This window comes from Maniola jurtina, chromosome 4 (genome assembly GCF_905333055.1).
Source record: "Maniola jurtina chromosome 4, ilManJurt1.1, whole genome shotgun sequence".
Lineage (NCBI taxonomy): Eukaryota > Metazoa > Arthropoda > Insecta > Lepidoptera > Nymphalidae > Maniola > Maniola jurtina.
In genome coordinates, this window is record NC_060032.1 from 14,313,532 (window position 1) to 14,331,733 (window position 18,202).

The 18,202-nt window shown below is 35.8% G+C and overlaps 1 protein-coding gene across 2 annotated transcripts in view; it reads right to left on the reverse strand.

Annotated features, from left to right (window-relative positions):
• Nucleotides 1-18,202, reverse strand: part of LOC123864120 (GTPase-activating Rap/Ran-GAP domain-like protein 3) — a 219,424-nt gene that overhangs the window by 121,341 nt on the left and 79,881 nt on the right. The window contains exon 3 of one of the 2 annotated variants that reach the window (XM_045904363.1): nt 17,362-17,467. In XM_045904363.1, coding sequence (XP_045760319.1) covers nt 17,362-17,467 — 106 coding nt within the window. Of the gene's footprint in view, nt 1-17,361; nt 17,468-18,202 lie in introns of those variants that run through there. The other variant, XM_045904365.1, reaches the window with a different exon arrangement.

The window sequence follows — 18,202 nt, forward strand, 5'->3', positions numbered from 1 at the left end:
GCACTGAAGTTGTGACTTTAAACCAAAGACTTTTAAGTCCATTTTCATCTGACGTTATTGTGTTTCGACGCTCTAATTCTATCAACCTTGGTAACATTAACTCTCATACTAAACACACTGTTCTACTTATTATCCTTGGTCCTCCATTCAAAGGGTGTGACGATCGATACAAGCAAAAACCTGACGAGCTGAACGAAAGCTAGAGTTGAAGATTGTAAAATGTAGAGCATTGCCAAATGCACGTACCTACTAAGGTAATTTTAATTGATTCGACCTTTTGAGACTATTTACTCTCGTCCGTTGAAAGTTAGGTTGATAGTTCTCCATGGATTACAAGCATTGATTTTAGGGCTAAGGTTTTGTTTATTCTGAGATTACAAGCAACTTTTGGCTCACTTTATTTAAAGTATGTAAGTTCTATGTTTGAATTATAGCGGTCATGAGAAATCTGCTTATTTTTGATATAGTATTCAGTATCATTAGGCTAAATTAGGTATAAGTCTTATATTTTTTGATTAATATCGATTTACTTTCGACAGAAAACAACTGAATGTTTTAATGCTGTCTGATTTTAACATTTCGTCATGTGTTAAAACTTGGTTTGAGAAGATGAATTTTAGTATTCGGCCTTTAAATATTGAAGTTTATTACAAAGCGTTCTAAAACTAAAAAAGTTTTCACTTCCTTTGTGGTAACTAACGGAGCGTCTATAAAAATACTAACGCTTGGGAGCAATTAATAAAAGTTAAACCGCATCGTGTTCTGTGTTAGCAAGTTTTATGCGCACATAACTCACTCCAGCCTTTTCTGAAACTTTGCTAGAACATTCCTGTAAAATAACTTATTTTCTCTTCTTTTCTATTATTATTGCCCGTTACGAACTGAATATTCAAGATGTTCTACGGACTTACAGCAGCTGTAATTCTTTTACTTTTGGATAGTAAATAAATAAAAAATAATTTGATACTTATTTTTAAATTAAAACTAATTAACTCTAAGTAATTAATATACGGTAGGTATTTTTTCACCATTTTTGTCACTCAGTGTATACGCCTAGCGGCCTGCAACTTAAAAATTTTTAATGAATTTTAAGTAAGTAACGTATCGTATAGAATATTTCACTAAGTATCTATAGAATCCCTTATGGAAGAGCCCAAGGCATTTATAAAATGAAAGACATAAAATATTAATATTTGAGCCCTTTACTACAAATTCGTAAAACTTTATTAGACGTCAATTTCAACATTCCTGGTACAATTTGCTTTGAGTAAGTATTCAAATTCAAATTCAAATTCAAAATGTTTTTATTCAATTAGACTTTTACAAGTTCTTTCGAATCGTCAAAAGCATCTACCACTGGTTCGGAATGCCTTTCCTACCGAGAAGAACCAGCAAGAAACTCGGCGGTTGCTCTTTTCAAAGATTTGATATACAATATTATGCCATGTATAAAAGCAATTGAAGTCCTGCGCATTGCTGGAGCGAATCGAAGTTCAAATCCACGCTTTTTTATATATTTATCTTATTTTTATATATATCTTATATCTTATATTTATCTATCTTATTTTTCGTATATATTTTGTAGCCATGTTTTATCGTTACTAATATTGAAAATTCCCCTCCAACTAAGCGTAAAGCTTGTGCTAGGAGAAGGTACGATAATAGTGGGAAACGGGTGGGATTCAAGTTTGAACCACCGATCTATCGGATTTTGCAGTCCACTCCTTTAACCGTTTGCTTCCTTTATTTTGATTGTATTTAATTGCTATTTAATGTACAATGTCGTATTATTTTCAGATAATCTGCCTAGTCAGACAGCGATCAATGCATAAATATATAGGCACTAAGCATGATCATTATCGCACATATCAACCCACGGGCGGTCATGTCATTTTATGCATGAATGAAAATTACGAAATATTTGCGAAAGTTTGTGTCTGTCTGTCACCTTTTTATGGTTGATTTTGACGGAATTTGACAAAAAATTAGCTTAGATTATGTCTAGGACGGACAATGGCTAATTTTTGTCCCGGTAAATCAAATAAATCAAACAGTTCCTACGGGATTTTTTTAACGTTGATGGAGTCGCGTTAGTCGCAGTCGACATAGCTTGCATTCTGGAAACTTTCCAGGATAAAAAGTAGCTGGATTTCCGGGATGAAAAGTAACCTATGTCACTCTCCAGGTTTTTTAATTATTAAACCCTGCAAAAAATCACGTCCATCCGTTGTTATGTTGCAACGTGATTGAACGACAACCCAAAAAACACACCAATTCTTAATTATATATACGTAGTACTACGAGAGTCTAAAGTTTTGTGCTGAAAACAATTTGCTGGACATTTAATTATTATTTGTCGTACGATCGATCGATGAAGCTAGATTTTATCTACTGCTTCTCTGAGAGACTTCTTAAGTTTTAGAAGTTATTTTAAGATTATAAGTAAACAAAGGGGTCGCGCAGAAGCTTAAAGTTAATCAGTTTTGTCAACAAATTATATTTTGATAGTCCGTTTTAATCTGTTTTGAGGTCGTGGCTGCAAAAGTTTTAGATCTTTACCCGAGGCAATGGCCTGAAGGAAAATGGAGTTATAATCTCTGCAAAATCTTTACGAAATACTTTGCTGATACCTAAATATTTTCTCAAATATACAGTTATATTAGAAAAACATACATGTTACTTATTAGAATAGAATAGAATAGAATAGAAAATATTTTTATTCGTGTAAATTTTTACAAATGCTATCGAATCGCCACTGGTTCGGAATGCTGATCTCACCGAGAAGAACCAGCAAGAAACTCGGCGCGGGTTGCTCTTTTCAAATGATCAATTTACATGCAATTGCAGCCCCGCGCATTGCTGGAGCGAGTCAAATTCATGCTTTTTATCATTTACATATCTGTTCAATATGTTTTTAGATGAGCACAACAGTAGGTATTTTTTTTTTTGTGTTGCAAAGTGTATGATTGCTACATAATATCCAATGGTAAATAAAAACAGAATGAACGTAGATAGGCAATAATTAACTCAATTCAGGAATTACACGGGAACACAATGAAGCAAAATGAGATGTAATTGGTAAGAGGAAAAGTAATACGATCTCTTAACTACCTCTAGTCACGTAACCGGAGCTCTCTTGTTAAATTACACGGAAAAAATAAAAGACTAACAACATTCCTAAATAAAACGATGAAGTTTCAGAAAAAAATGGCTGCTAATTAAAGAAGAGTTCTTTTTGCCATTTTTTTCATACTGCTCTATCTGTTAAAAATCGTTGCATTGTCAAAAAGTAACTAGTAAAATATTGTTGAGTTGCAGCTGATTTATCTTGTAGTATACTTTCAAATAGAAAGACGATCCGGTAGCGAACATTGTAATCAGAAATTCGAAATTGATTTTTTATCTGACTGCGATCTCACCTGATGGTAAGTGATTATGCAGTCTTAGATAAAAATAGTCAGTGGACTTAACTGGAAGGGGAATAGCAGTTTCGTGTAATCCATATCCCTAATCAGTGTCTTCGTAGCTTCTTATTACTCGTAGAACAATTTTGACGGCACGGCTTTACCGGTAGGGTGATATTTAGCTACAGCTGAAGTTTCTCACGGCCCACAAGACCAGAACTAAGCGAATGTAGAAAATAAATACTTTCCATTTTGACTCAGCCGAATGTTGAACCAGTGGCTTCGAACTAATTAATTAAAGATCTTCATTAAACAAAAAAGTTTTTACATTTTGAGATTCCCAAATATAGGTAACAAAAAAAAATAACTGTATTACGAAAAAATTATATATTTATATTAAAATTTATCTCTAAAAATGTATATTTACAAAAAATACAAGATTGCAACACTCACTATAATAGTGACAGAGAAAACTCGCCAGTTCAACATGAATAAACACGATATTAACCATCACGATGCCGGTAATTCGGTTTTATTTGTTATTTATTATACACACACATAGCGATTGTCCTGTCTATCCGTCCATATTATGATAATGATATGCATTTCTACCAACCGGAGTATATACTGAGTATAACCGGAGTTACTGTGTAACCGGAGTATAATGTATATACTCGCACCACGATTAAATTTATTCTTTTGAATTATCAATATTTCAACCCAGTTGTATGGGTCGAATCGGCTGTTGTTCTGTAAATTCTTGTTTAATAAACTTAACCTTACCGAACCTTAGTGAGGTCCCATTTGGGAGTATGACGGGAGTATGTCAATATTTTTTTGATTCTAACTTTTCATCATGTTCAGATGGTACCTTAATTATTTTTTTTAAATTATAATATAGGTACGATTATGCAGCAGTAACAAGTTTCTCTGTAACGAAAATTAATAGTTTCTGATTAAAATAGCTGTGACACACGGACGGATAGACTGAACGAAATTATAAGGATTCCGTGTTTTACTCTTTGGAACCCTAATATGAATTATATAAAAATTGACGCTTTTCAATTTGAACTTATGACCTTAAGTGATAAAGCTCCTTTCACAAAACAAGCAATACTTAAACATAAATTGTATTAGTCAAATAAAATCATTTGAAGGCTTATTATTTTCGCAATGGAGACTCGTTGTCTCGTCTTCGAGGCCGATCGACCTTAAAAGTGTAAGCCAGTAGACTTGAATACCTCGTAATTTTCTCCCAAGTATTTTACTTTCTGGTAATATAATTCCGCTTAGATTCTATGGTTTCGAATGAATTTTGTGATGAAAACTTGTCTCAAGGGATATCTGTTGTTTTTTTTTCTCCTTTATTTATTTATAACTATCTACATGTCAGCCCTATTATAATCTAATTAAATAAAAGAAACACAAAATTTTTAACCTAACAAAATAAACAGAAAGAAAAATTTTAGTAAAAGGCAACGCAAGTGATACATTTCTCAAGACCATATCTGTTGTTATAAATAGGGAACCCTTTTATTTTCTTAGTTAATATATCCAATACAGAGTGAACATTAAAACTGTATGTTGCCCTGACGGCTCATGTTACATAATCTATTCGTTTCATAGCCTACATTTTACACCTGCCAGTGTAGATGAAGCCTCTGTTACAAGTTTCAAAACTGTATTGAACTGTGATTTTTAACCCCCGACCCAAAAATAGGGGTGTTATAAGTTTGACGTGTGTATCTGTGTATCTGTCTGTGGCATCGTAGCTCCTAAACTAATGAACCGATTTTAATTTAGTTTTTTTTTTGTTTGAAAGTTGGTTTGATCGAAAGAAAATCGGTTCAGTCGTTTGAAAGTTATCAGCTGTTTTCTAGTTACTGTAACCTTCACTTGTCGAAGATGTTATAAATTTTTAATTTACACTTGTAAATTCAGTGCAACTTTCTTGCGGTAATAATTCACACTATGTATTTGTCGTTATCTATCATTGATATATAGGAATCTACGTTACTGTGGTACGTAGCTACCTACCTACTTGCTATTTACATTATACATATTTGAATCGTCGTTGCGAACCCAGGCAAACGTAAACGTTTAGATGCTATCTCTTATTGCTGGTTTTGTATGTATTCTACTTTATGTAGAGATAGCTGGTAATTTTATTCTCATGATATCTTTAGGTAGATAAAACGTACCTACATCATAACTTACAACAGCGATAAAATGTTCATAAGGAGGTTTTTTAACCCCCGACCCAAAAAGAGGGGTGTTATAAGTTTGATGTGTGTATCTGTGTATCTGTCTGTGGCGTCGTAGCTCCTAAACTAATGAAGCGATTTTAATTTTTTTTTTTGTTTGAAAATTGGCTTGATCGAGAGTGTTCTTAGCTATAATCCAAGAAAATCGGTTCAGCCGTTTGAAAGTTATCAGCTTTTTTCTAGTTACTGCAACCTTCACTTGTCAGGGGTGCTATAAATTTTTAATTCATACTTATCAACTATATTTTTGATTGGAGATTTACATTCAGAGCTTGGAGGCCGAAATCTTGAAATTTTGAGACGCTAAGTTCTTTTTGTTATATTATTATTAGTCTTTAATAAAGGGTATAATTATTTATCTTTCTAAGTAAATAGCTAAGATTATTATTATTTGTCTGACTATAAGAAGATCAGAGATATAATTCACTCCTTTAATTAACTGGTATTTATATTACATAGCGTAAAGTCAAAAGCTCTCATTAAAATATTATGTAACTAGCTGACATCCGCGACTTCGTCTTCGTGGTTTTCGGTTCTTAATAATCCCGTGGAGACGTTTTGATTTTGCGGAATAAAAAGAGGCTTATGCCGCTCTCGAGGTCTTTAACTTTTAACTATATCCAGGCAAAAATCAGAATGATACGTTGTTCCATTGTGGCGTGATTGAAGAACAAAACAACAATAACTCATGACAAACAAACACACTTTCACGTTAAGTATAATATAGGTACTTTTGAAACTTTAAATATAATAATCATGTACATCTATACTATAATAAATAAAATTGGAGTGTCTGTCTGTAATTTCGAAATAACTACCACATATTAAGGTCATATGGTTATTTCAACGATACCATAACTGAATCACACGTTTTTAAAATTTTTGTCTGTCTGTCTGTCTGTCTGAAAAGGCTAATCTTCGGAACGGCTGAACCGATTTTAACGGGATTTTCACATACAAGTAGAGGATTGACCAGGGTGTAACATAGGCTACTTTTTTAACCGACTTTCAAGAAGGGAGTTGTGTTTTTCTACCTATGTACACCGAAATCTCCGAGATTTCTGAACCGATTTGCGTCATTTCTTTTTTAATCGATAGAGGAACTTTGCGACATTGTTTCATAAAAAATTTGGATTCCAACTCCTCAATCCTGATGCTGCAGGGGATCTGACCAATCCACGCGGGCGAAGCTGCGGGCATCAGCTAGTCATACCATAATGATGCAAGTAGTTGGCAGGTCGACAAGGCAACTGGGGTGGGGACGCCCCGATTGCCATATCAACCTGTCACGTATTATACAATAGCTGATGCCCGCAGCTTTGCCCGCGTGGATTTAGGGTTTTCGATATCCCGTAGGAACTCTTTGATTTTCCGAGATATAAAGTAGCCTATGTGCTAATCCAAAATATTATCTATCTCCATTCCCAGCCAAATCCGTCCAGTAGTTTTTGTGTGAAGGAGTAACAAACATACACACACACATACACACAACTTTCGCCTTTATAATATTAGTGTGAAGTGTGATGTTACCTTGTCTTTAAAATTTCTACCTATATAGGGGTTGAAAAAAAATATCATGAAATGTGGAGTTAAGCTCTTTAAAAAAATCTCTTTATGAAATGCGACGTGCCCCAGCTCTGTACACATATTGTCCTTTGAAAACTTTAAACAAACAGACGCACGCGTTTCAATTACGGTGGAATAAAAGATTAAACATTGTTTATTTTTATTAAAGAGCGAGCTTTCATAAGGTGAAACAATAAAATTTCACTATATTTTCACAAATACATAATACTTATTTACTTTCGCGGCAATATATCGTCAACTGTCCGTGAAAGAATTAATTAAGAGGGGTCTCTCCGTCACTCGCTTCATACAAACGTAGTTCCAATTTCATTTGAATATTAAGCAACCAAAGTCCATGAAAGCAGACATATTCTGAAAACTAATATCTGTGGTTTTCCAGATTTCTGTTAAAATATTCGGTTTCAAAGTTACGTGGTCTTAAAAATTCACATACAAATCTTTGAGCCCCTGTAATTTTAAAACTACATATTTTTAGAAAAATCTAAAACACCACAGACACGGATATTAGTTTCTAGAATATGTCTGCACATGGTCTTTGGTTGCTTAATATTCAAATGAAATTGGAACTACGATTGTATGAAGCGAGTGACGGAGAGAGCCCTGTTAAATGAATATTTCGTTAACCTACATAGATTGTGTAACTTTGGTTATGAGCAGGAACTATTTTTGCTTCTATTAATATTGGATAGACGAGAATGCAATATCAACTTCTCGTAACACGTGTTTTACACGGTGTCCCTTATGGATTTACATCGATGATTGGAATACTCGGTATGACTGTTATATTGGTTTCTAAAATGAATATTCTAAATTTTTATCTTCAGCTATCTCTATTTTCTGATATATGTAATAAGTTAAGATTCAACAACAATGACAGTGCTAAGTCGGTTGGTAGCTCCAATCTTGATAAAATTTTGGTTTATTGAACTTGCGTTTAGTAGTATAATAATAGTTATAATAAAAGAATAGTTTTTCAAAACATTAGCCCTACACAATTTTCATATTTTATGTAAACCAATACGCAACGACAATCAATTTCAATCATTAGCAGAAGCTAGTACTTAGATATGTGTCATAATCATATCAAGTCAATGGTCATAACTCATAATAGTTCCTAAGTAATTGTTTATTGTGTTAATTAACTGTCAATTATTATTATCAATGTTGATTATGCACCACAATCCAAGCTGATTTCTAGTTCCATGTTATGCACAGTTAATGGGCAACAATGCCGGCTTTCTGTTAATAAGTAAACCTTCTCTTAGGTATTAGGTTCATATCAGAGCTTTCACGACCGAACCAAACTTGAACCAAAAAGGTATCATAAGAAACAATTTCGAAGAACTATTGTGCGCGGGAGACAAAAATTCATCGACTTTAGACCATAAAATACATAGTACCTTACAGATGCGACGAACTGAGAACGTCCCCCTTTTTTGAAGTCGGTTACAAATTGACGCAACCACTGTCCCGGCTGAGTGAACTAGTCCCGGTTTCAAAAAGCTTTTACTAAAAGCTAGTTATGCACTGTAGTAATTAACTCTACCAGTGCAAGCTCGTCACGTCACATTTCCTTTGGCAAGTCAATTTCACGCTATCGACGGACGTAGCGGGTATTTGCCAACCACTGTCAACGGAACAGTAAGCGAACGGTCATGTCGCCCGAGCGTGCCAGTGTGACACTTCATTTCCTTGCCGTAGATAGGATTAGCAAAACATCAGCATATTTTTATAATCAATACCTAACAACACATAGTGACCATTATCACGATCAACCCATGCCGGCCAACTACTGAGCACTGGTCTCTTCTCAGATTGAGAAAAGCTTAGGCCATATTCCGCCACTTTGGCACAGTGCGGAGTCGCAGACTTCACACACATTTGAAAACATTATAGAGAACTCTAGGCATGCAGGTTCCTTCACGATGTATTCTTTCATTGTTAAAGCAATAACTTCGAAATATAACTTCGAAATATAACTTCGAAATATAACTTCGAAAGTTAGAGGTGCGTGTCCGGGATCAAAAAACCCGCCTTCCAGGTTAGCCCGCTTCCATCTTAGACTGCATCGTCACTTGCCACCAGGTGAAATTGAAATTGAACAAGGGCTAACTTGTACTTGAATAAAATAAAAAGTAAAACAAATATTTTTTTAAATGGGAAAATCCTGGTTTTGTGTGAGTAGCTACTGGCAACCCTGTCTTCTGTACGTGTCGTGATTGTACACGCATATTGGATGTACATTGTACAGGCAATGTATGCATAAGCGACAAGCCTACCTGATCCTATTACGGTATTTTTTTGTTGCGAAAAATGTAGAGCTATCGAAAAAACTTTTTCGCAACAATATAATATGAACTTCTATTGAGGTATATAATACGTATACATAGTTAAATACCTAATATTATTTAAAAAGATAATTTATTATTGTACCAAACTAAGATGTAGGTTCTATGTAAACTAGTATTATCATTTGTCAATTTAGGATAAGCGCGTTGAAAGTATTTTACTTCAGGTTTTAACATTTAAAGCTCTTTTTTTATTTCTATACAAGTTGGTAAGTGATGATCTCACCAGATGGTACGCGATGGTGCAGCATATATGGAAGCGAGCTAACTTAGAAGGACAGTTTTATTAAACCCATATTACTTATCAGTTTCTACGCGGCATCGTACCGGAATCAGTCGTAACTATAGCTACAACTGAAGCCTCCGACAAGATCAAGTAAGAGGCAATCTAGAAATTGTAAATCGCCAAATTACCCCTACCAGGAATCGAACCCTGGACCTCCCGTTTATAATATCACAGCGCTCACCACTGTACTATAGAGATTTTCACTGCGCCAGGAAGTAACTTTATCTTGTCATGACCTGGTACATAGTAATAACACGGAAAGTTGTGTTAAAACATTTTATGGGACATATAATCCCTGAGAGAATTTGTAAAATAAGGGATTTGTCCTCTAATGCTACGGCTACACTTTCCGTCTTGCCTGAGCAGTTAAAATTGCACAGGTAAGACAGAGTAAAAACGAAACAGTGAACAGTGGTACAAGCAAGCTCACGCAAACTCAAACTGTGCAAAGCTCATTGTGTTTGGTGAGCTGTGGTGAAAAGTAGTTTGGCCAACAGCAGAGTAATTTTTATTAAATTCTTTTATTTTATTGTTAAAAACACTTTTACACAGTTAAAAAATTGGTTGTCTGTAAAGTCGGTTTACTGACGATAGTTGAACGTGACAACAAAGGCCGATCGCGGCGTTACCTCGCGTTACTTACCTGCGGCGAGGTAACGCCGCATGAGTCATGTTTTTTCGTGCGTGCAGCCGGCAGTATCGAATTATAAGACGTTGTCACGTCAAAAATAATGTCAGATTTTATTGTTATGTAATAACAGAACTCGGAAGTCAGTTTAAAAGAGAAGGTAGCTATGCAAACACTACGATACAATGTCTCCTGTAGAAATTTTATTGAACTGAGGCAATGGCGTCCACACGCTTAAGTAAAACCGTGCAAGCGTAAAATAGTGCAGTCCATTCTTCAGGAGGTCAACGATTGCTCAAGCTGCGCTTATGGAACCGCGTGGGATAAACCGTCTCCCATCTTGCCATCTGGCTTGTGCAGGTAAACGCGCATGTAAAACGGAGCGTGTAGCCGGAGCTTAATAAATTACGAGACATAGGTCACAGGTGTACCAGTACTGCGGGCGTCAGAGCTACACTTTACCCTTGCAATCTATTAAGGGAGACAGATTTCCCTCATTTATCCGTGCAGTGGCATATTTATGTTATTCTGTAACAAGTGTAAATTAAAAATTTATAACGCCCCCGACAAGTAAAGGTTACAGTAACTAGAATAGAGCTGATAACTTTCAAACTGCACCGATTTTCTTGGATTATAGCTAAGAACACTCTCGATCAAGCCACCTTTCAAACAAAAAAAAAACAAAATTAAAATTGGTTCATTAGTTTAGGAGCTACGATGCCACAGACAGATACACAAATACACAGATCGACACCTCCCACGTAAGTTGTTGTAACCCCAAAACTACAACTTTTCAGTAGAGCGTTTTAAAGATATAAATTAAAATTAAAGCTCCATTTTTCAATATATTTTTGTGAAATTCGGTATTTAGTTATAGTTTACAGTACTTTAACATATTCTGAAAGATAATTTATAGAAATACTTCACATTTCTGAGATTTTGTTCATACAACATTTTACGGCGTGTATCATCTTTGTAAAATGTTGTATAAGATACTTACAACAAATTACGCTGGAAAAAACGGGTTGAGTGCCATCGTATGTGTTAAATACAACAGTGTACGTCGTTTAAAATTTTAAAAAAAAAATGTAGTATGTGTAGTCCGATTCATCATTTCCAACCAATGGATGTCCACTACTGGACATAGGTCTCTTGTAGGGACTTCTATATGCCACGGTCTTGCACAACCTAAATCCAGTGGCTCCTTGTGACTCGTTTGATGTCGTCTGTGCACCTAGTGGGAGTCTGTCAACGCTGCGCCTTACAGTTCGAGGTTCCAGCACCTTGGGACCTCAACGTCTATGGGTCCTTCGAATTATGTGCCCCGGCCATTTAAACTTCAGCTTCGCAACCCATTTATGCCGGTTACTCTGATTTTCCTACCGATATCCACATTCCAGATTCGATCACGTAGAGAAACTTCAAATATAACTCTCTAATTGCCCGCTTAGTGACTCTGAACTTTCTTATGAATCCCATTATAATATGTGACCATATTATCTCGGATCCATAATATGTCATCACTGGTAACACGCACTGTTCGAAGACTAATTTAGTTTCCGTACGCTGCCGCCGAGTCGGATTCGTTGGCTGACCTGTTTCTTGAAATTGCACTTACCTACCTGGTCCAGGCTCACACTTTTCTATAATTTCGAGTGCAGAGCCCTCAACGATTACTGGGTGGGCCGAGACATAAGAATTAGACATAATTTTCGTCTTACTCATGTTCATTTTCAGGCCCATCTGTTGTGAAACTTTGCAAAGGTCATTGAGCTGTAAATGTAGAAACTCTGGGAAACCTAATGAGGTTTCCCAGAGTTTCTGCGATAGTGACTATGTCAACGACAAATCAAAGGTAAATTTCTTTTGATGTTAATGTCAAGTTCATTCCAATCCAAGCTTAAAGATAAGGACTTCTTCCAAAGCAGCGGTAAAGAGTTTCAGAGAATTACGTCTCAATGTGCACTCTGTCACTGCAATTGGACTGGCCTAGTCTGGTCCTATATGTCGACTGACATGGCGTTTTCGTACAGGATTCTATTTCAGCATTTGCATGAACAGGCAGTTGTTTCAGCATCTCAATAGCGACCTTAATACAGCCCCAGTTTCCACCAAATCAAAAACTTTCTCATAATTTGCAAACGCTTAGCAAAGAGGCAGATTATTATAATAGCCTTCAGTTATATTATGCATAACATGTCGCAGCTTATGAATGTGACCTATAGTGCTTAAGCTTTTTCAGAATCAAGCTTGTTAGGGATGCTGAAAGTCATCGAACTTATTATTGTGATGATTCATAATGACTTACGATAACAACAGCTTATAGACATGGCTTAGCAGCGAGATGAGTCTATGACTCTTCTTGAGTAATGTTTGTAACTTTGTAATTTCGTTATGCAATGAACTAGATTAATTTGAATATAAGATTCACTAACCTTTTGTGCCCACATTGCAACAAATAAACCATTACTTATTATTTATTACGGCATTATCGCCATGACGGGTTTGAAAATCCCATCATGGCGATTGGAAAATCGCTGAAAGACCTTAAGTACTGGTTTGCCACCCGCTTTCAGGAATTCTACCGTGATTCTGATATCACCGAGCGAATTTTTATCCTTGAGTTGTTTGAGAGCCATACTTATCTCGTATAAACTGGCATCTGGGATATCTTGGGTATAGTGTCCCGTCAATTTAGCTCTGGGATCTTTAGCTAAATCTTCAACAAGTCTTTGTATTGTGGTGTATAACTTTCCATAGAACTAGTCCACTTATTTCAAGAGCTCAAGTTAGCTGAAATGAGGTGTTGTCAGTTTTTTGTCGTATCAGCAGGCCCTGTTTAGTAGACAGATCTTTCGTGAATACTTTTGAGTTCCTGTTCCGCTCTATGGTATCTTTAAAACGAAATTAAAGATCCATAAGTCACGTGTTTGTACAATAGAGATCTGCCAGTAGGTAGGTGCATCTGCTGAAGACTACAGTATCATTTCTGGCCTTTTTCTGGCCATGAGCTTTAAAATCATAAAAAATATTTGTTATTTTTGGACGATAGGCCGTAAAGAAATTGGACTCCACCACCTGGTAGGTTCTACCAACCTATTTCTTGGAAAAGTAGGCTCTGAAATAATATATTATAGTAGTGATTTTTTTGTTAATTATATGGCAACCTAGTGGTATGATGAGCCGAGTAGTTATTTCATTGACTAGCATAGGTTTACATCGCCATCAAACTAAATTTTAACATAGTTTTATTGTATACAATGTCGTATGTAAGAAAAACAACAATGTCATAGCAACGTAAAATATAGCATGTAATCATACAACAAAATTTTGAGAAATAAATGCCGAAGTAAAATGTTGTATGTATCACTTAACACAAAATTTATTATAATTCTGCAACGTAAACGGTTGTATGTCATCATACAACACTGTTTTTGGGTGTCCTCAACGACGTAAATTGTTGTATGTAATCTATACAATAGTTTAGCTTGGCATCACTATTAAATTACTAAAATACGATAATGAAATAAAAAAATGAAAACACAACCGTGACATATCAGTGTCTTGAGTGACAAACATTTCATTTGAAGTCCGGCGTGATCTGTTGTATCTGTTACATACGAGGTGCAAACGTGCGACTTCACCCCACATAAAACGTTGTAAAGGTCGATACGATATTTTACGTCGTCCTCGTTTGAAAAATACAACATTATACGTCTCATAAGTACTTTAAAAAACAACATTTTTAGGATTTTTTTTAATTGAACATATAAAATAGATAAAAATAGACATTGTTATGTAAAAAACGCAAAATTGCAATTTTGTGGCTTACAACAACTTACGTGGGAGGTGTCGAGATATACACGTCAAAGTTATAAAACCCCTCTTTTTGGGTCGGGGGTTAAAAACGGGTGTAGGTCAGATCTATTTTTTATTTAAAACTTTACATAGGAATAGTATAGGTATCTTGAAACGCGGCCAAGAGCATCGCAGAAACGTTTTTAAAGTTTGTTATTTTAACCATTCTATACGACTTTTTGTTCAGAGTAACAAGAATACACACACATACAAACTTACGCCTTTATAGTATTAGTGTGATATGTATCTACGTATAACGTAGACCAACTCCTTAGAGCCTACCTTATATTTGCGGTTCAACCAATAGGTATGTGCTGAGTCACCGATTTTTCCCTATTTGGGAATTTCATTTGTTTTTCCAACTCTACATGACGGCAAATTACATAATTTATAGCGTAGCATCCCACGGTGGAAGACTTATTAAAATTGCTTAATTTTTGCAAACAAACTGCTAAGCAGACGAGAAACTAATTAAAAGTAATCGTGAGACCTGCCTCTCTACCGATAATGTTAATACTTATCATACCTACCCAGCTATTATAATATTATTTAGATTAGTTTACAGTTTACAGTGTTGCTATTAATATTTATGTGGCTATCCGTGCAAACATGAAGCATAAATAAAACTGGATGAATGGAATACAAATAATATTCTCACGTTATTCTTGAATAGCAGAAATGTGTTACGTTTACAATGCTACACTCCTTTTAATTAAATGTGTGGAACTGGAGTGAAGACAATAAAATTGAAATAGTACGCTCGAATAATTTACTTTGACTCAGTCGGTTCCCGGAATTTAACCAAGTCATTATTATTTACTCTGACTCGTATTAGGTGGGTCCAGACAAGCGACAGTCTTATGAGGCTTTGCTTTGTCTGATCGTGCGGTCGAGGCATTCGCATTTGCCTCGAGCACCTCCGTAACAGCTGCACCGCCACCAAAATCTATGCTTCACATGGCTACATGTTAGTCTAGACTCTGCTGGACCCAGATTAACGACCCATTTCCTAGTTTTTACATGGATCTCATTCTTTCATATCAGTAAGGTTAGTATTAGCTTTTACGCCTCAATAGCGTTGGTAGAATTTTGAAGCCTCTTACCATAAGACTTACCAGATACCTACCACCAGATAAAATGTTAAATGCTCCTGAGTATTAATAAGTCTATGATCCTCCTGTAGTTTAAACTGAGTTTTTATACGAATGATGCATTGAGGCACTGTGCGATATAACTCGTTAACCTTTAAAACCCCGTGATGTTTGCACTATCCGCACATCAGTCGTTCACGTAATCCCAAAGTCTCAGCCGTCATTGACCCTTTTCCAAGCTGGGTAGGAAGGTACTTTTAGAAATCCAACACAAAAACCCCTTTAAACGGTGCGAACGCTTTGTCAAACCTTTCTAGACCATTCCCGATTAAAAGGTAAAAAAGTAAAACGAACTAAACACGGATTTAACTTAGATTAAAATATTTTTCTAAACATTGAGAAAAACGGTTTTTACTAAGTCTATATTTGAGTTACCGAAAAAAGGGAGCATTTATTAGCTAGGCACATAAAAATTGTTGTATTTCTAAAATCTCCTTAGTTCCGATTTTTTTCCTTTACAATTAGACGATTGTTGACATTATAATGTTTTATGGGTGGCGGACGGGAGCTTTTTACTGACATTTTATTTTATCTCCTGGGAAAAGAGCACATTTACAAACGCAAAAAATACGTAAAATATTCGCTTGAAACAATTTAAGGGCGGACATAAAATCCCGGCGTGATTATTCTGGTCGGTAAACATGTTAGCCGTTATTTTTCAGTGCTTTTATTTGGTTTTACTTTTAGGCTTTTTTTACTCATATCTTGCAATAGGTAGATAGATACTGTTAGTAACAATAGTTGAATAGGTGAAATCTGTAGCGTTAGTTTAAGAACAGATGCGAAATTACAGTTTAAGTACCTATTTACTAGCTGTTATCAATGGCGTCTGCCTGCTATTTCGTCCTGCGATAAAACGATGACATAATAGTCCTATCGTATCGTATCCGGATCGTATTCGGGATTTTTTATAGTAAGACTAGCTGATACCTGCGACTTCAAATACGTGTAATTAGGTTTTTAAAAATCACATGGAAACTTTGGTTTTTCGGGATAAAAAGTAGACTTTGTCTCTCACCAGGTCTATAACTATACCCATGCAAAAATCACGTTGATCCGTTGCTCCGTGGTAACCAGTTGGAAATCAAATCAATAAACCAACGAACAAACACAATTTGGTATAATTACAATATGGGTCGCAATTATGTGTTACATCACACTAATATTATAAAAGCGAAAGTTTGTATGTGTGTGTGTGTGTGTGTATGTTTGTTACTCCTTCACGCAAAAACCACTGCACGGATTTGGCTGAAATTCGGAATGGAGATAGATAGTATCCTGGATTAGCACATAGGCTACTTTTTATCCCGGAAAATCAAAGAGCTCCCACGGGATTTCGAAAACCTAAATCCACGCGGGCGAAGCCGCGGGCATCGGCTAGTTACACATAATTGTGACCCATATTGTAATTTTAGAATGTAGAATTTTAGAATTTTGTAGAAGCAATTTTAGAATACCGCCGAAAAGACCTCTGTAAGATTAATCTACTAAAGTCCCGGATCGCCCCAAACAAGTTCTTCCCCGGCTCGTGAATCACACTAATAAGGGAGAAAGTTTGTGTGTATGTGTTTATGTATGTGTGTGTTATGTATGTTTGTTACTCCTTCACGCAAAAACTACTGAATGTATTGGTCTGAAATTTTGAATGGAGATAGATTATACCCTGGATTAGCACATAAGCTACTTTTTATCCCGGAAAATTGAAGAGTTCCCACGGGATTTTTAAAAACCTACATCCACGTCAACGAAGTCGCGGGCATCTGCTAGTATTTGATATTAGGATTTCCTCCCATTACTATCTTTCTTTATAATTTAGTGTAGTAGCGGTTACTTACTGACTGTCCACGGTCAATGCACGACGAGGCGGGGGCACCAAAGCCACGGGCCAAGCAGCTTGCACCAATGACTCTCTCACAAACTGCTCCCAAGAGGGCGACGATCCTGAAACAATATCGTTGGTAAATACTGTGTGTGTGTAAAGCAGCTAGGAAGCGTCCAGTGGAGTGCACGGCATAGACGCACTGATGCACTGCTTACCCTAGTTGTAATAGCTCAATGCATATTTGCATGCATCCTTTCAGTAAACAGATTCCTACCTATCAAATGCCTACCCTGGCTTCAAGCACCGTGTAAGCCACTGGGTACGTCCTGTATTTTAGTTTATTTATGGTGTTGTGATGAGATTTTTCGTAGTTTTCCATCATGGTGCATTGATTATACAAGATTATAAATAGTCTGCGAAAATTATCTTATTAAAATTTTGTTTTAAAACTTGTATAAAAAAACGCTATTCAAAACAACTTTGTTGTTCTTAAAAAACCAATCACTAAAAAGAAAAAGTGTGGAAAGCTCTTGTACGAAGTAAACCGTTTTTCTAGTGATTGGATGTTTGTCGGTACATCTCTAAATCCGAATAAAATCCTTTCCTTCCTCTGATGTACTAAATCCCGATAAGATTCAACTGAGATTCAATAATGAAATATACGACAATAAAGTGGAGCTATTCGTCTAATAAGATCACATCACCACGGTTCCTCTGCCGACTCCTTAATCTAAGCTCTGCCGCAGTGCTTGCATTATTTAGTGGTGCCACAGTTTAGCAATTTTCTAAGTTATATGGAGCGATAAAAAGGATTGGTAGCATAGCAACGTAGAATAGCACATCTCTGGTGGAAA